Below are 22,881 nucleotides of genomic sequence, written 5' to 3'. Positions count from 1 at the left end.
TGTAGAAGTTATAGAGTGCAAATATATAAGAGTGCCTAATTTGAATAATAATACATGTATCTGTGTGAAAAACTAATATAGAAGTGTGTAGTGATGTTAGAATGATGCTAAAGTCTCATGTTATGTGGCAGTATGAATAAGAAATGTAATTCGGTAAACCATGAAATGTGTAGGCCACATGGCAATTCACAGAGAATGAATAGTGCTGCTACACTGTCACGAGATATGGACTTTAATATTGGTATAATCTGATGTATTACTAAACATAGAACTGAAATATATTTTATAGAAGAGTTTTACTTTTAGTGTGGTAGTTAGAATACTGTTTAAACAAAGAAATTAACGTCTGCAGAATGTATAGGCCCGTTTCATGTGATCCTGACAGGCCTGAAAGGACAAAGTCATTCTTTTTGATCTGTATGTGCTCGTTAAAAGAAAGTCGTGCTAGGCACTAACTGTGATTTCTGGTACATGTTTTACGACTTAAAGATATGATGGAGGTCGGAATTTGGGGCCCATAGCAGAAGTGTCTATCTGCAGGTGCGAGGAGCTCTAATCAGTATGGTGATGAATAGGCTCTTGTTCAGAGGAGCCATGCACAGGCCTGTAGGAGGTTTCAGGAATTTCCTGGGGGTACTGTCTTGCCGGAGAGAAGCCTGGGAAGCAAGGTCAACTTTAACGAAGGGTCCAGAGGAGTACCAGTATGGAATTTGCCGCCATAACCGACACCACGTGAGGGGCGTCCCGAGGGGCGTTACAATGGGAAATGTGATTTTGTATTGGGGACAGCACCCCGGGGTGGAGTTAGAACAGAGACTTTGAGGAGCCTAAGAGAGCGGATGGGTAGGCAGATAGGTAGACTGTAAGGAATCAACTTGACTCAGAGACTAAGGGAAGTGTGTGATCTTCTTTGGAAGGGTATACAACCTTTACAACGCAACTTTTACCACGACCTACCATTACCACGCATTTTTTACAACGCAGGATCCATTACAACGCATACCATTACCACGCATGTATTTACAACGCAGGTACTTTTACAACGCATACCATTACAACGTAAGTATTGGTAAGTATATTATTTTATTAAAAATATTATTTGGTTTTTTTTGTAAAGGGGTATTTTTTGGGTTCAGGGTCAGTTTTGGGTTTTTGGGTAAAGGGGTATTTTTAGGGTTCAGGGTCAGTTTTCAGTTTTTGGGTAAAGGGGTATTTTAAGGGTTTAGGGTCAGTTTTCAGTTTTTGGGTAAAGGGGTATTTTTAGGGTTCAGGGTCAGTTTTCAGTTTTTGGGTAAAGGGGTATTTTTAGGGTTCAGGGTCAGTTTTCAGTTTTTGGGTAAAGGGGTATTTTTAGGGTTCAGGGTCAGTTTTCAGTTTTTGGGTGAAGGGGTATTTTTAGGGTTCAGGGTCAGTTTTCAGTTTTTGGGTAAAGGGGTATTTTTAGGGTTCAGGGTCAGTTTTTAGTTTTTGGGTAAAGGGGTATTTTTAGGGTTCAGGGTCAGTTTTGGGTTTTTGGGTAAAGGGGTATTTTTAGGGTTCAGGGTCAGTTTTGGGTTTTTGGGTAAAGGGGTATTTTTAGGGTTCAGGGTCAGTTTTGGGTTTTTGGGTAAAAGGGTATTTTTAGGGTTCAGGGTCAGTTTTGGGTTTTTGGGTAAAAGGGGTATTTTTTGGGTTCAGGGTCAGTTTTGGGTTTTTGGGTAAAGGGGTATTTTTAGGGTTCAGGGTCAGTTTTGGGTTTTTAGGTAAAAGGGGTATTTTTTGGGTTCAGGGTCAGTTTTGGGTTTTTGGGTAAAAGGGTACAGTGTAAAAATTAAATATAATTAAACTTAAATTACATTAAATTAAATTGATTAAATTAAATTAATTAAATTAAATTAAATTAAATTAAATTAAATTAAATTAATTAAATTAAATTAAATTACATTATATTAATTTTAATTAAATTAAATATTAAAAAATATTATATACTTACCAATACTTACGTTGTAATTGTATGCGTTGTAAAGGTATATGCGTTGTAAATACATGCGTGGTAATGGTATGCGTTGTCATGGATCCTGCATTGTAAAAAATGCGTGGTAATGGTAGGCGTGGTAAAAGTATGCGTTGTAACGTCATACATCCCTTTGGAAGTCACCACTGCTGACACCTTTTTAGGTTAAGATTTGTTAAGTAGGGATGTCACTTAGTCTAGTGTAGGGACAGTCTAACCAGAATTTTCCTTTCTGTAAATGACTCTCAAGTTGCAGATCATAGTTATTATTGCAACTCTGTTAACATTTGAACTGGCTTTAGTAATATTCTTTGGAAGATTAAGAGCATTTAGAGAATATTTGTTTATATTAGTACCTGTGTATCTTTTGAATCTTATGCTGAGAATTTTGTATCTCCAGCTGTTTTTGGCTTTACAATAAACTTTTAAAACTTATTCTTAGTAAGTGGTTCTTTAGAGCAACTTAAGTTCTTAAATTGATTGATCTAGTAGTGGGTTGCCTTTTACTCAATGACAGGTACCAACGATCCAGTTGACCTGAGCTGGGACCTGGTAAGGTAACAACAGACCAGAAATCCCGCGTTAACAGTTGGTAGCAGAGTGAGGATGGTTATCTTCTTGAGGAAGGTAACTTAGACTAGGTTAGTTTACCCCAAGGCCCCTAGAGATCGGGAGGTGGCGTGCCGAAGAAGGTGCTGACGGCACGAGAGAAAAGCAGCAGTATCGAACGGGAGTGAGTATAACAAGGGTCATGCGTGAACAGATTGCGGTGTTTTGTGTTGTATTTGTATTGTAATATCATGCGGAGTTGAATGCCTGTAGTGTGAATGTGAGAAGGTTGTAAGCGCGCGCAACCTGGTAAAATCTTAAGTTCGGAGAAGAGCTTGAGTGGTTCGGGTGTATCGAACACCCAGAGTAATTGTCGACCAGAGTAAGGGGGTCATGAGGTACCATTGACCGCCGCAGAACCGAGATAGGGGGAGTGTAAGAGTGAGTGTGTGAGTAACGGACGCAGGTCGAAAGTTACTGTGTGCAAGTAACCTATCAGAGAAGGCGATTGTCTGGACGTACACGGAAAGACACTTCGTTGGTTAAGGTGACAATTACAGTTAGGCTGTGGACGTACAGCCAAGAAAAGTGATCGCTTGGTCGGAAGTAATCATTTTTCAGAGTATGAATGGGACGCATGCATGACCGCGAAGACAAGCTGAGAAAGGAGGGGAACTGCTGCGAAGGGGGACGAGTGACGTCGGGAAGAGCCGCGCTGAGATAGGGCGGTTAGTGAGGAGCCGCAACGTGATAGGGCGGTTGGTGTGACGTCAGCAGAAGCCGCGCAGTGATAGGGCAGCTAGCGAGAACAGTGCTGAGATTGGTGGATTATCATCAGGAAGTAAACAAACCGGAGAAAATAGAAATTTGCAGATTTGAACATGAAGTGTTTTAAATGTTTGAGGGATATTTTTAAGAGAAAAAGGAGAGAGTCTTTTTATGGGGAAGAGGCACCGCCAGAGGGTACACCGGCTCACTATATGGCAGCGAATGTTGGTTTACACACTATATTGTGGATTAGTGATTGGCGCAAGCTTACGGAAGGGAATGAGGAACTGCCGTTCCCAAAGTATGGGACGTTTAAGTTAGAGGTGTTACATCGGCTGAAAGCAACTATGTCCTCATTGAAACCTCAGCCTAGACCGACACAGTTTGAGGCCCTTAACGCATGGATTAGGGCGGTGCACGACAGAAATCTGAATAGGCGCCAAGAAAGGCTGACACGATCGGTAAGAGCAATGCGAGATTCCAAATGGGATGAGGACGCCAAAAGGTGGAGGGTACAGACAATTGAGGTAGATAAGCTGTACCCAGTGAGGGAGGTGGCAGGAGAAAGGAGACTCATGGAAGAGGATGAGGAGAGCGAGTCGGAGGACAACTTGATAAATAGGTTGCTGATAGATAGACCGCCTCCGAACGTTGGGGGAATAGAAAGTAGGGGACTCTCAAGGGAAGATGGGGCTGCCATAGAGGGGTATATACCACTTCCTATATCGGAATGGACACCTACCAAAGGTGAGGAGATACCTCAACATAGTACAGTACAGAGAGTGGTTGGAAGGATTGCAGTGCAGAAGATGCCAGCATCTGAGAGGGCTGAGACCTATGAATTACCAGATGCTCTTCAAGTACCCGTTACCATAGGACCTATACGGTCGATTTACCACCCAGAGAAGGGGAGAGAGGAGGAACAGGTACAGCTAGACAGAGAAAGAGTTGAGATGGAAAGGAGGAATAACACGACAAATGCCTGGAGGCAATTGCCAGGACCAGTAACATGGAACACTCCATTAGATTCACCAGTGGGCCCCGTAATAGATCAGGGGGGTCAAAGAGGACCGATGGACCTGCGGGGACCACGGCCGAAAACCTATACAGAGCTAAGGGCTGACTTGAGAGAATGGAATGGGTCCACAGAAACACCAAGCAACAGGTCCAGAGCAGAGGCCGAATGGGGAAGTCGAGGCAACGGGACAGTGTCTCACTGTGGGGCAAGTGAAAGCAGTCAGGAACGTGGGGGCCAAAGTCAAGAGAGTAGAGGAGTTATGCGTCCTATGGACGGTAGAGACGGGCAGGGGCGAAATGGAAGAAGTACGGAGTGTGGAGAGATGTCTCGTCTTTTTGAAAAAGGTGGAGACCAAATGGTACTAGAGTACAGAGAGAGGTTTAGGTGCACTCATCACGCACCCAATGAGAATATACAACACTGGAGTCGTGGGGACAGTGAAGGGTCTTGCCATGCGTCGAGCGTTCAGGGACCTCAGGCAAATGGGGATGGAATGGGGAATAATGGGATGTCTCGTCAACCACCTAGAGAAACCAGGCAGAATGGGGGATGCGGGACTACGAGAGGCAATGGAGTGTTTCATCATCCACCCAGAGAGGACGGAATGGCATGGGACCTGGAGAGGTGGGAGCATGGGAGGACTCCCCATAACTCGCCTGAACCTAGACGTAGAACTAGGAGCTGGGATGGGAGAGATGTGAATGGACCCCCTAGAGCTGGGGTACTGAAAGCTGCAGTAAAAGCCAAAAGACTTGATGTCACCAGCTTAAAATCTGATTTGGATGAGATCATAGATGGTACGTTGCCCTTAGAAAGGATTGACTCATACGAACAAGATGAACTGTTGTTTATAGCAAAGGATGTTACTCGAAAGGCAAGAGGGATTCATGAGAAACTGTCTGAATTGGCAGACAAGTATATGGTAGATTTGTCCAGAACAAAGACACTACAGAGTAACCATAGGTTACAATATACAGATCAGGACTTAGACGAAAAGAGAACAACTGGATTGAAAACACACATAAGGAAACTGATAACAGGAATAAGAGCATGGAGAGATCTGGACAAATGGGAGGAGAGGTGGTCCAAAAGGGGTACTGTTAGACGGAGTACGAGTGTAATGACTTCGGAGGGAAGGCTAATGCAGATGGAGGCATTCCCTTTGCGAGAAATATCGAATGGGAATTATGTACATGTGCCCTGGAGTAGAGGTGATTTGGCTGCATTTACCAACTCATTTCCGAAGTTAAGGGACAATCCAGTTGAGTGGTACAAGCAGGTAGAAGGGTTTGTGAAAATCTCAAAGGTATTGTGGATAGATTTGAACACCTTATTTGACATTGTTGTCCCAGGAGATTTGTGGACAGCATGCAAGGTTCGTGTTGAATGGCCAACTGCAGAACCAGAAAGGAATGCTCAGACTAATGGACCGTCAGAGACGGTAATGCTAAAGTATGAAAGGGTAATAACTTGGCTGAAAGATAAGGTGCCACCACAAGACATAGATTGGGTAAAAATAGACCGAACAAGACAGGAGCCAAAGGAGACAGTTCATGAATTTTATGAAAGATTGTTGAAAACATTCAAACAATACAGTGGGCTCGATGTAATGGACCCCAAAGAGATAGGACAGTTTGTATCAAAGTTTGTTTTGGGATTGAGACCTGATATTTGTTTGATGATTCAGCAACATTTAATTTGCTGGCAGAACAGACCACTGGATGAGATTTTGCGGTATGCGAGATATTGCAGTGATGAGATAGATTCCAAAACAAAGAAACTAAAGGAAAAGCTGATGGTGGTACAGATGCAGTCAGCTGGAAAGGGCGGACAGCAAAAACAGGGAATGGTGACAATGGGACGGAAGGCGAATGGTCAGAATAAGGATAATGAGGAAAGCCAGAGACCTAGAATAGACTTTGCCACGTTAAAGAAAACGACAAAGTGCCACCAGTGTCACCAGGTGGGACATTGGAGACGCGAGTGCCCTTATAACCCTGAAAACGGAGAACTAGAGTTAGAGGAGGAAGTTCAAGAGGCTCCAGTTCAAGGGGTAACCGTTCCAAGAAGCAACGTGGCCAAAGGGGGGACTTCTGCTCCGCGAGCTCAGTTTCCACAGCCACCAAAGTTTAAGACAGGGGGAAAGATCTATAAGCAAATGCCTCTTTTCATTGAGGAAGAAAAATGTTACTACATAGATCCCTTGACAGGACAACGTGTGAGCAGAGAAGAGGACTGTACCCTCGGGGCAGTTCTAGAGGTGGATCAAAGAGGACCGTTTGTTGAGGCTGAAGTGGCAGGGTGTCCTACCACGTTTTTGGTGGATACCGGAGCTACTCGATCAACTTTGAGATCAGCAGTGGTTCCGGACCTACCAATGTCGGGGGAAACAATTCAGGTGGTAGGAGTCGCAAATAGGAGAATGACTAGCCCTTTGACAGGACCAGTGTCAGTGAAAATAGGGAATTACACAAATGAACATCAGTTTGTGGTTTGTGATTCTAGTCCTGTGTGTCTGCTAGGAAGAGATTTATTGTGCAAACTGAACTGCACCATATACTGCACACCTCAGGGTGTGGAGGTACAGACTGCAGACGATGATGCTACTTTTAAGATTGCCAATTCAAGAACATGTGTAGAATTGTATCCTACTCTGACTGTGGAAGACCTTCCTTGGGACTTAAGAGATGCTGTCTCATCTGAGGTATGGGATTTTACTGGGGAAGAGATAGGACTGATCAAAGGGGTGGAACCAGTGAAGATCATGGTAAAACCAAATGCTGAAAATCCTAGAACGCCTCAGTATAAATTGTCCCAGGAGACGATTGCAGGAATAAAACCTGTGATTGAGTCCATGATTCAACAGGGAATACTGAAAGAAATCGTGGGCAGTCCATGTAACTCCCCGATTATGGGTTTGCAGAAACCTAGTGGGAAGTTCAGGATAGTGCAGGATCTTCGAAAGATTAACAGCATTGTTGTTTCATGTTGTCCAGTGGTACCGAATCCATCAGTGATACTGTTTCAGATACCATTCCAAGCTGAGTGGTTTACAGTGATAGACCTTTGTCAGGCCTTCTTTTCAATTCCATTAGATGAAGAAAGCCAGTATCTTTTCGCGTTCAAAATGGAGAGTCGCGTCTTAACATGGTGTAGAATCCCACAGGGGTTCACAGATAGCCCTTCAATCTTCAACCAGCTGTTGAAGAAGAACCTTGAAAGTCTAGTACTACCACAGAACTCGGTTCTGGTCCAGTACATAGACGACCTACTTGTTGCGTCAGAAACAGAGGAAGCTTGTAAGGAAGACACCATTGCTTTGCTGAATCATTTAGCTGAAAATGGACACAAAGTATCCCCGAGCAAATTGCAGTACTGTCTGACAGAAGTACAGTACTTGGGTCATCGGATAGAGAAGGGAAAGCGCAAGGTGTCTCCAGATAGGATAGAGGCCATCATGAAAATGAATGCGCCTACGACACAGAGAGAAGTTAGGATGTTTTTAGGAATGGTTGGTTATTGCCGACAGTGGATTGCTAACTTTTCACTGAAAGCAAAACCTTTACAAAAACTGACGCACAAGGAGGTGAGTGATCCGGTACCATGGGACAACGATTGTTTAATGGCTTTCCTACAGCTGAGGGAGGATTTGTGTTGTGCTCCGGCTTTGGGAATGCCGGACTATGAGAAGCCGTTCTCATTGTACTGCTGTGAAAGAGAGGGATGTGCGTTATCAGTGTTGGTACAGGTACATGGGAATGCCCGTAGACCAGTTGCATACTTTTCGGCTACTTTAGATCCGGTAGCCGCAGCGTTGCCCGGATGTCTCAAATCCGTTGCTGCAACAGGTGTCAGCATTGAACGTTGTGAGAACATTGTGATGGGACACCAATTAGTGGTGTATGTACCGCATTCTGTAGAACTGTTAATGACTAGGACCAAGACGCAGCACTTGACCAATAGTAGGCTCACGCGCTATGAACAAGTTATTCTTGCTGCAGAGAACGTGACCCTTAAGAGGTGCTCTATCTTGAATCCTGCTACACTGATGCCACTTCCTAACGATATTGAAGGCGAAGACTGTGAAGATCACGATTGCCTTGATGTGACTGAACTATGCACGAAGCCCAGACCAGATATTGTGGATGAGCCATTGATCGACCCTGATGAAATTAATTTTGTTGATGGCTCATGTTTAAGAGACGATACTGGTCGGTTGAGAGCAGCTTATGCTGTTTGCACCATTACTGGAGTTGTGGAAGCCGCTTGCCTGGAAGGAGTACACTCCGCTCAGGTAGCAGAAATCATTGCACTGACACGCGCCTGTATAGCAGGTAGCAAAAAGAGAGTCACCATTTATACCGATAGCCAATATGGTTTCGGTGTAGTTCATGATCTCGGGCAATTGTGGTCTCAGAGGGGTTACATGACTTCCTCTGGTTCGCCAATCAGAAACGGGGAATTTGTACGACTGTTGTTAGAAGCATTGCAGGGTCCAACTGAAATCGCTGTAGTCAAGTGCGTAGCCCACACTAAAAATACAGATTTTGTGTCACAAGGAAATAGGTATGCAGACGAAGTTGCCCGCTACTGTGCGGAGCAAGGGTATACTTTCACGGAGGTGGAAGTAGGTGGGGCTAAGGAAAAGACGGAATTAAACATGATGTTAGAGACCGTTGATACTTGGGAAGATTTGAAACAAATGCAAGACAATGCACCTGAGGCTGAGAAAAGGTCCTGGGAAACAGCAGGTTGTGTGAGAAGTGAAATGGACTTTTGGGTTTCAGCAGATGGAAGAGCAGTGTTACCGGAGGAATTAGTGAACCCAATGGCACGACAGATACATGGTCCAACACACTTAGGAAGAGATGCCATGCTGAGGGTATTTAGGCAGACTTGGTATTGTCCTAAGTTTAGGATTGCTGCAGAAGCAGTCTGTAGGAGATGTGTTACATGTCAGCAACTGAATGTAGGGAAAAGAACACCAGTTACCATGAGTCACATTGGGAGGTCTGGGGGGCCTTTCAACAGAATGCAATTAGATTTCATTGAGATGCCAAGAGTCAACCGCCTCAGGTATGTTTTGGTGGTTGTATGCATATTTTCCAGATGGGTCGAAGCATACCCTACACGTAGGTGCGATACACTCACAGTAGCAAAGCTGTTACTTAGAGAGTTGATCCCGCGCTACGGGGTGCCAGGTTCTCTGGAATCTGATCGAGGAACACATTTTAACAGTGAAATTGTGAAGATTCTCTGCTCTGCATTGAACATTGATCAGAAGTTACACTGTAGCTATCGACCAGAGGCTTCAGGTATCGTGGAACAGATAAATGGGACATTGAAGTGCCGAATTGCCAAAGTGTGTTCATCCACTTCCTTAAGTTGGCCTGATGCTTTGCCTTTAGTGCTTATGAGCATACCTAGTACACCAGACAGGAGGACAGGTCTCTCTCCTCATGAAGTACTAATGGGGAGGGCAATGAGACTCCCAACTGTCCCGACAACTGCCTTGCTGAATATTTCAGATGACCTGATCCTGGACTACTGCAAAGGACTGTCTGACGCCATTCATTCTGTGTCCTTTCAGGTGCAGGCTGCCGAGGTCCCATCGTCAAGAGATCTGTGCCACGACCTGTGCCCAGGAGATTGGGTCCTGGTGAAGAAGCATGTCCGGAAAAATTGCCTAGACGTGCGTTGGAGAGGACCTTTCCAAGTTATTCTAACTAAGAATACTGCCGTGAAGTATGGAGGATTGCCAAATTGGATACACGCTTCCCACACCCGAAGAGTTCCAGCACCCCTGGAAGAAACAGCTCCTCTCGCAGATGAAAATCCAGCCGAAGACGGAGAACCATTAGAGGGGATCAGTCAAGCTGTGGGGGTGTCTGAAGAAGTTGGGAGCGTTACAGATCTGGAAGAAGAAGGACAGGACGGCAGTGAAACTGAAATTGCTACAGAAGGAGAAAGTTGCTGTGAATGCGACTCAGAAACAGAACAAGTCCAGAATGATCAAGGACCGAGTGAAAGGGCGAGAGATAGGAGAACAGGACGTGGAACAGCTACTTGGCCCGAACGAAGAAGAAGATCAAGCTTGAAGTCAGCTCGAGAAGAAACTCTTGCTCCTATATCCGAAGACTCGGATCTAGACGAAGGTGCACAGGGCCAAGAACAGGAAGGTCCAAGGAGATCAAGGAGGGTGCGAGTGCCTTGCCGAAGATACTCCACTCCTGAGTGGACCTACCTCGCTACAGATGTCCGAAGCACGCAGAACTGGGAGGGTGAGGAAAGTGACCCTGACCAGAACTGAACCCATTATAACCGTGGAAGTAGAGTTGCTGATGCCTGGAGTGGAGGTCGAAAGACTGCTGACACTCAACATCGTCTATCCTCCTCTCTTGAGCGGAATAAGAAAATTGATCTTAGAGACAGTTGAATTTCCGGTTTGCTGTTCAAGTTATCCAATACTTGAGGGAATCCTTCTTCGTTTGGAAATATTCGAGCAAGTGGTGGGAGTTATGGGAACACGCATAGTCTCGGATTACTAAAGATTTTGCAAAGAACTTTGTCAATACAGATTGAAAGATAACCTAGCGCCGAGTGGAAGAAGAAAGAAACTAGGGACTTCCATTTTAGTGGATGGAGAAGGGCTAGGGTTGTCTATTGCTACAGAACTCAATAACTGATTTGCGGAGGGAATTATCAGTTTCCAGGTGTGGTTCGTGAAGAAACAAGGTGTAAGGGAAAGAGACATTGAGGAGAAGAAAAAGACTTTGTGCTGAGAACGAAAACCAGAGCTACACTGTTTTGAGATCATGGAGACTGGCAACCCGAACCGCAGGACAAAATGCATTGTAGGCACACTTTTAGTGGGAGTAATTTTCTTATAGTTTTAGTAGTTACTATATCATATGTAGTGGGACATGAAAACGAAGCAAAAGCAAGACAAGAAGCAAAAAGAGTATCGACACAAAGGCCTACCACTGTTGCTGGGGAAAAAGGGGAAAATACTGAAAAAGAGAAAGCTTCGTTAGATACTGAGATTAAGAGATTACATGCAGATGAGTCCAAGGGGAATTTTAAATCAAACGCTTATGCCAAATTGCTTTATGAATATATTGATGCCATGGAGGCGAAGAACTGCTATGTCTGCATGCAGTTGCCAGCCTCTGTAGACGAGGGCATCAGGTATCATCATCTTCCATTGACTTATGGAATATCATGTAGTTTATTGTTGAGCATATTTTATGAACGTGAGGGGTTCGAGTATTACTTCTCGAACTTTGACTCGATATTGCCAGAGGTGCCAAATTATAAACACCTCAATAAGTGGGATTATTACAAGAGTGAAGATAGGTTACAGAAATTTTTCCTTCCATGGAGAACATTAGATACTTCACATGCCCGAAGAAATAATTTGACTTGTAAAGTGTCCGAAATTGAGAAAAAGTTTATAGGGCAGGTGGATGATCGATACAGAAGACAAAATATCCTAAAAGCTTCAGGACAATGGAAAACAGATTGGACCAAGGAAGAAAGGGAACACCAAAGAAAGGGTAGTAATGGTCCAATAGCTTTAGACCGAGAGAAAAAGGGAAAATTGTGTATACACAGAAGTCAAACATATTATGAGAATGTGTTTGTGGGAGAAGTTAGTTGTGAACATGCTTTCCAATTAGAGTACTACTCCAAAGACTTCTTGAAGGAGATGCAGGTAATCCCAAATGCATATTTTGTATGTGGAAGAAATGCCTATGTGAAACTACCAGATAATTGGTACGGATCATGCTATTTGGCAATTGTCTTCCCCAAAATATACCATGCTGAGGATTTAGAATCCAAAAAGGGAGGGAAACAAGCTAGAGACAGAAGAGATGTCAGCACTGAGGAAGTAGTTGGAGATGTATTTGGTGCTGCATTTCCTCTTTTGGGAATAATACTGAATGACATCAAGATCAGAAGATTGGCAACAGTTGTAGATAGGTTATCCGCCAGCACTGCTAGATCTTTGATGCTAGTGGAGGGAGAGATGCAATCGATAAGGGCAATGGTTCTTCAGAACCGACTTGCTCTAGACGTTCTGTTAGCCAAAGAGGGCGGAGTCTGTAAGGCTTTGAAGGTCCAGGAATGTTGCACTTACATTCCAGACAATTCAAAACCTCTAGAAAGGTACATACGCAACGTTACTGAAATACACCATGAGATAGAAGATTTGACCAAGATAAATGTGTGGGAGAAAGTAGGCCAAGGAATGGGTAAAGTTGGAGGTTGGTTTGCCAACCTAGGAAAGAGTATCATTTGGTACATATTGAAACCCATCATCATAATAGTGATTTGTGTAATCGCTTTGTGGGGATTGGTGCGGCTGTACAAATGGTATAGAGCAAACAGGTTGCAGAGATCTATAAGAGAACAGGAGAGAAGACTGACTGCGATGCAGGATACCCAATACAGGAGTCTGAAGGCTCTAGAGACAATGAAACGAGGGGGTGTTGCAACAACTTCAGTCTGAAAGATTCATATCTTGGATGGTGATTTGATAGTGATGACTCCTGAAAGTCATCAAAGGGGGGACTGAGAGAGCGCAAATTGAGGAAATTTGTAGAAGTGCACCATATTTACAAGCACGTTGCGTTATTTTAGTAAAAGTACATATAAGAGTGTAGAAGTTATAGAGTGCAAATATATAAGAGTGCCTAATTTGAATAATAATACATGTATCTGTGTGAAAAACTAATATAGAAGTGTGTAGTGATGTTAGAATGATGCTAAAGTCTCATGTTATGTGGCAGTATGAATAAGAAATGTAATTCGGTAAACCATGAAATGTGTAGGCCACATGGCAATTCACAGAGAATGAATAGTGCTGCTACACTGTCACGAGATATGGACTTTAATATTGGTATAATCTGATGTATTACTAAACATAGAACTGAAATATATTTTATAGAAGAGTTTTACTTTTAGTGTGGTAGTTAGAATACTGTTTAAACAAAGAAATTAACGTCTGCAGAATGTATAGGCCCGTTTCATGTGATCCTAACAGGCCTGAAAGGACAAAGTCATTCCTTTTGATCTGTATGTGCTCGTTAAAAGAAAGTCGTGCTAGGCACTAACTGTGATTTCTGGTACATGTTTTACGACTTAAAGATATGATGGAGGTCGGAATTTGGGGCCCATAGCAGAAGTGTCTATCTGGAGGTGCGAGGAGCTCTAATCAGTATGGTGATGAATAGGCTCTTGTTCAGAGGAGCCATGCACAGGCCTGTAGGAGGTTTCAGGAATTTCCTGGGGGTACTGTCTTGCCGGAGAGAAGCCTGGGAAGCAAGGTCAACTTTAACGAAGGGTCCAGAGGAGTACCAGTATGGAATTTGCCGCCATAACCGACACCACGTGAGGGGCGTCCCGAGGGGCGTTACAATGGGAAATGTGATTTTGTATTAGGGACAGCACCCCGGGGTGGAGTTAGAACAGAGAGTTTGAGGAGCCTAAGAGAGCGGATGGGTAGGCAGATAGGTAGACTGTAAGGAATCAACTTGACTCAGAGACTAAGGGAAGTGTGTGATCTTCTTTGGAAGTCACCACTGCTGACACCTTTTTAGGTTAAGATTTGTTAAGTAGGGATGTCACTTAGTCTAGTGTAGGGACAGTCTAACCAGAATTTTCCTTTCTGTAAATGACTCTCAAGTTGCAGATCATAGTTATTATTGCAACTCTGTTAACATTTGAACTGGCTTTAGTAATATTCTTTGGAAGATTAAGAGCATTTAGAGAATATTTGTTTATATTAGTACCTGTGTATCTTTTGAATCTTATGCTGAGAATTTTGTATCTCCAGCTGTTTTTGGCTTTACAATAAACTTTTAAAACTTATTCTTAGTAAGTGGTTCTTTAGAGTAACTTAAGTTCTTAAATTGATTGATCTAGTAGTGGGTTGCCTTTTACTCAATGACAGGTACCAACGATCCAGTCGACCTGAGCTGGGACCTGGTAAGGTAACAACAGACCAGAAATCCCGCGTTAACAGTTGTTGCACTGGGTAAACACGTTAAATGTGTGAAACATGGTTTTCTGTCATTTAACACAATTTTTGTATTTCGAGACAATTGTGATTGCTGTATTAAAAAAGCAGATACACCACTCGTCTGCATCTGAAATCTCTGTTTGCCCACGCAAGTACACATTTATCACAAATAAATGCTGACAAACATGCAAAGCACAGTTAGTAATTGTTCTTCTAAATGTATTCCTACATTTTATATCACAATTATCTCTTGTGGAAACACTATTACTGAAATTATAGTAAATGAGGTTTAAAGAGTTTGTTCATCCTATATGATTCAATTGTGACAACATGAAGCCCAAAAAGGTTAGAAAAACAAGACTGAGATTCTCTATCCTGCGCCTACTTTGTTGCATAGAAGTATGAGCGAAGCATTTATTTCAAGACTTGACTCCAGCTGAAATTATAGCAGTTAGGAACAATTGGCTTTCTTGTGATTGTGTAGTATATCGCCAGCAAATAACTGGTACAATGTGCTCCGGTAAACCTATCGATAAACAAGGAAAACTGTTAGAGGAGCACTTAGAATGAGGAACCACATAAATTATTGAGTGCATACGCTCTGGAATGGAAAAAGAGAGGCTAAGCGGCGAGTTTCACAATTCTAGAGTGCCAGCTTTATTAACCTATATAAACAATCAAGTGTCAAATGACACGAGAATCATCACGGAGAATTCTCAATACAGTTTACGTATTTAGGAAAACTCAAGTATGATTAATGGCCCAAATCATGGTATATTGTGACCATTTATGGAGGCAGTTTAGTCTATAAATATTATTATTATTAATATTAATATTATTATACTGAAGGCATAACAGGGGTCCATCCATGACATGTTTTGGGCAGGCACCATTATGGCAACCATACGCAAAAAAGGGGCTAATCATGACATACTGTGGTTATTCATGGCTGCCTTATGTCTATCAAAGGCACTAAAGGGCTCCATTCATGACTTAATGTGGCCAATCATGGCAACATCCCTGCTTTTAGTGGTTTGACAGGAGGGCTTCATGGCATGATGTGGGCATGTGGGCTTCTTTCTAGCTATGTCACGCATGCCATTGGCTCATTCATGGCCTCCTGGGGACTTTCTTGTGACATTTTGGCTATCACTGGCATAATAGGAGCCCATTGTTCCTTTAACTCTTCTATCCTTCCTTTTTTAGGTTTCACCAACAAATTGCTTGTGCTGTGCTTGTGAAGTCTATTGTATTCAATATAAATCATAAAATGGGCTTACATCCCGCCCCCTTACTTTCCTGGCTTTTCAGTGGTTTCTGTGCTTGCCACTTACTTTTCCTCCGCTGAAGCATATTTTTTCATGTTGTTCCTCATACGTTTGCTCTTATCAGTCTACCGAGGCCCAAGTACTCCTTTTCACCCACTGAATTTCTTTGTGAGGCTGCTCTCTTCATGTTGGCAAAGTGTTCTTGCTCTCCAGTGTGCACTTCAGCTGCACAGCACTTCCTGTTTGTTCAGCCCTTGCAATCTTCCCCTGGCTGCACTAGAGTGAAGCCTCAGTGAAACCAGGAGCTGCATGCCCTCATCACAAAGGCACTCCCCAGTCCCCCGGGACATCGTGCGCTCGCGGGTTCCCCCAGGGCTGAAGCAGGGACCCACTTTAGTGCTGAAGCCACATCGGAGGCTGGTGCTTGTTTGAACTGTACTGTGGTTCACTCACATCAGGCTGCTATGGTAGTGCCGTCATCTCATGATGCTGCTAGGGTGCTGTTGCCACTTCACAGGGCTGCTAGATCGGGTATGTCCATTCACACAATGCTAGAGTAGCTTTGCCCTTCATACTGGCTACTACAGTGATCATGTGCCTATGCAATGGCTATTGGAGTAGTTTTCCCTTCACCTGGCCGGTTGAGTACTTACGACCAATCACGCTTCTGCTAGAGTACCGTGATCCCCTCAAACTGGCTGCTACAATTTTCAGTGCCTATGTAGTGGCTACTAGAGTGCTCATGTTTGTTCTCATCAGCAGTTAGAGTAGCACAGTCCTTTCACAGTGTACAGTACTGCTGACCCTTCCCTGGACGCTGCTGGAGTACTGTTGCCCCTACACATAAGCTGTTGTTACTGTGGTGCAATGCACAAATAACTTTGATTTTTAAGTTCAAGACCTTGTGATGCTTTTTAAGACTACGAGCATTTTTTGACCTCTGGGTGCATTTAGCACGATGTGAATATTTTTTTAGAATTTATTGCAAATGTTGTTGGTCTAGGGTGAAAGGCATAAGTTAGGCTCAGGTGTTAGTCTATGTAACAACAGGTGGTGCACGGGGTGTTGCAAACCTCAGTGCTGGTTTTACATTATTATTCATTAAGATATTGCCGGAAAATAATTGAAGCTCAAGTAGAAATTGGTGTACATCCGTAATCGTGATTCAGTGTTCTGTTTTGCATATCTTACGTTCATATGTTTTGTGAAATCCAGAGTCACTACATTTCCCATAACTTAAAGGGAACAAAACAAGGGTCAAATTATGTGTTTAGTAAATAGGAAATTCACAGGTTATTTTTGCGAGAAACTCAACCCACTGCCTCACCTTTCAAATGCCCAAATATTTGCATTTTGTGCCTGGTGTAAAATAGTTAACTTACATAAAAATTAACTGCATGGCTTTCATAATCATTAATCAGAATATATTAATTAAAACGTGTTTTTTACAAGGCGCTTTACATTAGATTTTTCATCTTACCTTTCCCTTTATTACATTTTTTTTTTCATGCTACTATAAAGTGAAGCTGGGAGGATGCATCGCCTTCCTTTGCAGCGCTATTCCAGGGCAGGTGTGCTACATCTGAGAGGAGAAATCACGCTGTAATCTGCTATGGACTTTCTTGACTATCCACTGTCAAATGTCATGGTACTTATAGAGCGCACTGTCACCAGACGGTCACCTTGCCGTGTCGCCTATGTGGCATCCTGGCGCTGATACTCATACCGCTGTGGAACCCCTCCAGGCTTTCCCTGTGAAGTGTCCACTCCTGGGCACCCCCAGGGTGAAGCCAGGCATCCTTAGCGCTGTTGGGGCCGGTGTGGAGGTTAAGCAAGCTTTTGCCCAGAGTTGCAGCGTGGGGCCCATGATTAGAATAGGCACCGAGGCGAGAATTAACAGGTCCGAGGAAATTGAGCCCGAGAACCTGCCGAGGCGGGAATCGAACCCTGGTCCCCGGCCAGAACTCTGCATCAGGGTCTGCCGCTCTAACCATTGAGCCACACTCCTCCACTGAACAGTACTAATCTTGGCACAATGGTACCAATGCTTGGCATATTGTAATCAATCTTGCTGGAAAATGCACCATTTGGTGCTGATTTAAAAAAAATAAACTCGGGTATTCCCACAACAAAGTCCCACAAACAAGTTCATCAATTTTGAATCTCTCACTTTGTTTGCTCTGGGTTACTTTCACCACTTACAAAGATCACCAGCCATCACCTGCCACCACAGTAGTAGTCAGGTCCACGAGATATAAAAGAAATAGACCCTGCACCCGCGTAATCATATTTCTGGGAAAAAGGAGCATATCCTAAAAAAGTTTAATGGAATGGGAAAATCTTCATCAATGCTATAGGAAGAAAAGACCGACATTGCTGCACGATATTCCTCACTCCCCTGTAGGGGTACAATACACTGAACGCTTATTTTTCGAATATACATAAATGTCACTCCATCTCATCTAGGCTTTAAAGGGATCTGGCCTTCATTTTGCCACAGATGATGAAGGTTTTCACTTTTTCACATTTAACTTTCAGTACTAGCGGAGACATTCCTTCAGCTCTAAGCACTCCATCTGCTTCAGGCATGACAAATGGCAACTTGATGAATGTTACCGTGCAGACAGATCTGTTGGAGTAACCATAGTGTCAACGGGTCAATCAAGTGGCGTGAAAATAAGTGCCCATATAAACATCTTTATGGCACACAGGAAATTACATTGGCATTATCTAGTAAAATTCTTTTCACATTAAACGTCAATGCGATAGGGCTATTTTCCAAGTAACCAATTCCACGTACCTTATTAATGAAAGCTCTCTGGGAAGCAAATACATGTTTTAAGGCTGCTTCAGACTGTCCATTCTTCAGAAAAGCAAGGTGTATATCAAATACTATTTTCATGAGTGGATTGTGGCCATCATTGTTTAGGAGCTGGGTCTGCAAACATGTAAATCAGCGATTAAAATGTGTCTCTTTAAATACATACAATGTTTTAGAACTCACTCATAAAATTTAAGGAAAAAGAACATACTTAGAAAAAGGAAAAGAACAGTCCCACTTAGAGGACTGCTAGTGGAATTTCAGTCAGTGGCTATGGCAGATGCGCGTCTTCTGCCGGAAGTTGATATTCTGCCACATTTAGAGTACTCTGCCATGGCTGCAGAGGTCTCACAAGTGTCTGTCTACACTGTGGAAGGAATGTCTTTGTGGAGTTGTGGAAACTCTGGTCATGCCCATTTTGCATGGAGGAATTTCTACCATTCAAATGAGCATTAGAAAAGTATCCTTAATATGGAAAAGGGCATTTCCTAGCCTATTAAAGAAAATATAATTATGTTTTCATGAAGGTCCACCATACTCTCCGTGGTGATCTATCCTGGGTTTAATGCAACCAGACATGACAGTGTACCAGTCAGTATAGTTAGACTCACTGTTATGTCATTATTTCTGATGGAGCAGCAAAAGCACACAGGTCATAAGGCAAATGTTTCTCAGCTAGCTGGGCTTACACATGTTTTTGGAGAGTCTAACTTTTGTTGGCTGCATCTTCATATAAACATACAATTATAATTTGCACCTGATCTAGCAATGCAGGGGACCTCCAGTGGCACTCCAGCGATCATTTTGTCTCAAATGAAAACAAGTATTGGCAAAGCCAATAAGTCTCTGCAATGATGGAGCTGTGAGCTATTGGCGTTGTCAGTGGTCTTGGTCACATAGGAGCTCCAACAAACATCAGACATTCCTGGACATTTAACTGTAGAAAAGTACATATTTGATCACCCCAATACAGCTTATTCGCGCAAGCACATTGTTGGCAGCAGGATAATCTCCAGGCCACGCTTTTATTGTTGTGGCTGTCACTTACATCTGAAGTTGGTGAGGTAAGGCTAGAGGACATGCTGGGGTGCCCCTCACGAGACATTCCAGCAGCCCCCACTTTATACCACCGGGAACTGACGCAGCGCACTAAGACACACAAGTCACTAGACGGCTGTGGGGGAGGCTAGCACAAGCACTTACATTTCACCATTTTTCCGTGCTCGACTGTCTCCTTTCTTTGGTGGACATTACCACCAGGTGCGGTGGGAAGTGTCAGCAGAACAGCAGGGACACTTCCCACTCTGAGCTGTAGTCTTCGGTCAGGGAGCAGGGGGTGCAGGGAAACAGCTGACAGCAACATGGCGGGAGGAGCTGGATTTCCGTTAACTGCGTCCGAAGGCAGGGTAAAGGGGAGCAGAGGAGGACGGGCTTCAATACTAGAGAGCACTGTATGGACCAGTGAAAGCTACATGGATTATGATGGGAGGAAGGAGTCAGTGGGTCGCCATCTTAATTGAGGCAACAGATATGGCAATCAAGATAACATTACAGTGATCTGAAGCGATTCGTTCCTGCACTGAAAATGCAAACAACTTGTGTGTGAGGTTAAGTTAATTTGAAGGAATGAAGTATAATGCCACCATCTTGTGTAAAGCAGAGCAGAGTGTAGCATTAAAAAATATACGTATTAGGAGATGTTGCTTGTTCGTAAGCCATGTGTGTTTTTTATAATGCTGCCATCTTATGTAAGGCAGAAGCAAACTGTAGCATTAAAAATACATATTAGGAGACGTTGTTTGATTGTAAGCGTGTGTGTTTTTTAAATCAACACACAGGTAAAATAACGCCTAGCACGGGGCCAGAGAGAGGGGGGAAGGCGCCTTGTCTATTTTTCATTCAGGATGGAGATTTCTTCTGTGTCGAGATGAGTTTCTAGAGAAATAAAAAGTAGTTCTGAAACAATTCCCTACAATGGCTGCTGCGTATGTTTAAAAGAAGTTGGCAATGGTCTCAAGGAGGGCTATACTCCAGAAGAGGCATGGTGCATGCATTCCCTTGACAAATGGGAAGAACAAAAAATGGAGCAATGATGGTGCCGGCAAATGGGAAGCCTATGGGCGGGCTGTAAGCCTACAAAGTAGATATAGCATGTCTCTTTGAGAAAGTGCATATGCACGCTGTCTACAGTCGAGAACTAAAAACAGAGTAGGGAGCCTCACTTCAATACAGAATATATGCCATTCTGTTAACTTCGCCCACCATTTTTACCTTGTTTCCCCGGCGGGAGCCTTAAAATTATGTAACACAAGTAACAAGTGCCTTTGAGTTGAATCTAGTAACACAGTGTCTCCTGAGTATTGGAGACCTTACACAGACCCCCCCCCCCCCATTTTCAGTGAAAAGTTCTGGCCTCATACAGCCACCAGTCCAAGCCAAAGAAACTTATCAGACAATCAGTAGGATGCTCACGGTTTCATGTTTTACCACGACATAAGTAAATATGAGATAAATTGTACCTTAAAACTCTGTGTGAAAAAAGAAATGGTGTCAAGAACAGTCAGGCACACTTCAGTTGCACTGTTACCCTCTTGTAGCGCCTGGTGTAAAATATCTGCCTCTGAAGTGCCTGAACCTGGGAATAAAATAAACAAATAGAATACATGTGTTCATTTGTATAGCTATGTACATTTTCTTCTCTTAGATAATTCACAGTTTCCAAAACAGCATTTAAAAAAAAGTAAGTTGGAATAAACCTGCAATGTTGTAATATGTATTCCAAAGCACTATTTATTTTTCATGTATACTTAAAGTGGATTCCTCACAATCCGAACTGCAACAGAAGTGGCAATGACCTCTAAACAGATCCTCCAGCGCCTTTGCGTTTTGCAAAATAAATGTACGAAATTAGCTGTGAAGTTTGAAAAACGCAATTTATGAGACATCGGCCGGCGATAAAATCACAGAAACATGGCAGTCTGCTGAAACCCTGGCAAAGGTCAAGGAAATGTGCCCTAAAACTGTCAGCATATCTTCTGTTTTGTGGAAACTTATGATTCTTTAAAAAAAAAAAAATGAACTTGAAAGAAATCATGAAACTTCACTTGCTAGGTAAATGGATAGTTTAACTACTGCAATGTTCTTTTGTCAATTAATTGCATCTTCCAGTATGTAAAAATGCTAATATGGCTGCTTTATCTAAAATATAACAAAAAGAAAATGTTGCACAAAAAGTAAATATCGTTATTTACATTCCATTATATTGACAATTTGTTTTTATTACAACTCATTTTAACACTTTTCAAGTAATTTGTCATACAATGAAAATTGTTGCCATATAGGGTTCGCATGCGAAGCGAAAATCCCTTTTGTAGGGGTTTAAAAAATGGACCTTGAAATTCCACACAGCTCGTGCGTGTTATTTCCTAGGTCCATTTTGATTGGGCTTTGCGCGCATGCTGTTTTTTAACAGAACACGCAATAGGCCATAGGCGGTCGCGTATCTCCACCTATGGCCTATTGGTGTCTGTTACGCGCACTAAATCCCATAAGTCTTCAATTATTGCGGCCAGACACGGACGCGATAATTGAAGACATATGCTGGCAGTGGCGTGCGCACGCGCACCACTCGCGTTTTTTTTTGTTTTTTTGTTTACAATAGCGATCGTTTTCGGTGCTGCTTTTTTCAATAATGCAGCTGGATTTTAGGACCGGCTGTTTTTTCCATCTAGGCAATAATAATAACAATGTATGTGCTCTGACACACTACGCAGATATATATATACAGAAATATATACACACTGGTGAAAATATGTATCTATGTGTGCTTTCAATTATAGAAATGCACAAACATGCAAAAATTATATGGAAATAAATAGGAAAATATATACTTACGTATATACAATTCCTACTCAATAAGTTATCCTGGTTTATTTTGACTTTTAATGTTGCTTTGCAATAGGAAGGTGAGTTTGTTTTGCATAAGTGCCCGTTCACTGTGTAAATATTTGGAACCGTTCAAAGCGGTGTGGCGTTTTATGAAGGCTGGTTCCGGATCCCTGGAAAGAGGCCTAGCTGTGGTTGTAAGTGACGGGCGAGGAGATGCTCACCCTGGTATCAGTGTGGGACTCCCCTTGGCCCCTGGGCTCAGCCTGAGGGTGGCAGCAGCGGAATCAAAAGGAAGCGCACAAGTGCAAATCACAACTCTCGATGCCGAAACCGTCAGTAAAAAGTACCTTTATGCCGTAATTTAGCGCACCCCCCCCCCTTCGGTTCTGTGGCCCTCACACATCTGCTCCCCTGGAGTGTCACAGGTCGAAGGTGACCCGCTGGTTCACTGTCCCTGATCGATCGCTTCTGCACTGGTATGCACATCCTTGCAGTACAGCTGCATGCGCGCAAACGCAGAACGGAAGCCTCATTACTCCCAGTACTGTCACC

General features: G+C 43.1%; 1 protein-coding gene across 2 annotated transcripts in view; it reads right to left on the bottom strand.

The window, feature by feature from the left end:
* Positions 1 to 22,881, bottom strand: part of DOCK11 (dedicator of cytokinesis 11) — a 1,219,508-nt gene that overhangs the window by 247,086 nt on the left and 949,541 nt on the right. For both annotated transcript variants that reach the window (XM_078688544.1, XM_078688546.1), the window contains 2 exons: positions 20,961 to 21,076; positions 18,421 to 18,558 (listed from right to left, as the gene is read on the bottom strand). In XM_078688544.1, coding sequence (XP_078544670.1) covers positions 18,421 to 18,558; positions 20,961 to 21,076 — 254 coding nt within the window. The remainder of the gene's footprint in view (positions 1 to 18,420; positions 18,559 to 20,960; positions 21,077 to 22,881) is intronic.

The sequence above is a fragment of the Lissotriton helveticus genome, chromosome 4_1 (assembly GCF_964261635.1).
Source record: "Lissotriton helveticus chromosome 4_1, aLisHel1.1, whole genome shotgun sequence".
Taxonomy (NCBI): domain Eukaryota; kingdom Metazoa; phylum Chordata; class Amphibia; order Caudata; family Salamandridae; genus Lissotriton; species Lissotriton helveticus.
Note: the sequence above shows the minus strand (reverse complement) of the source record. Positions and strands in the feature narration are given on the sequence as shown.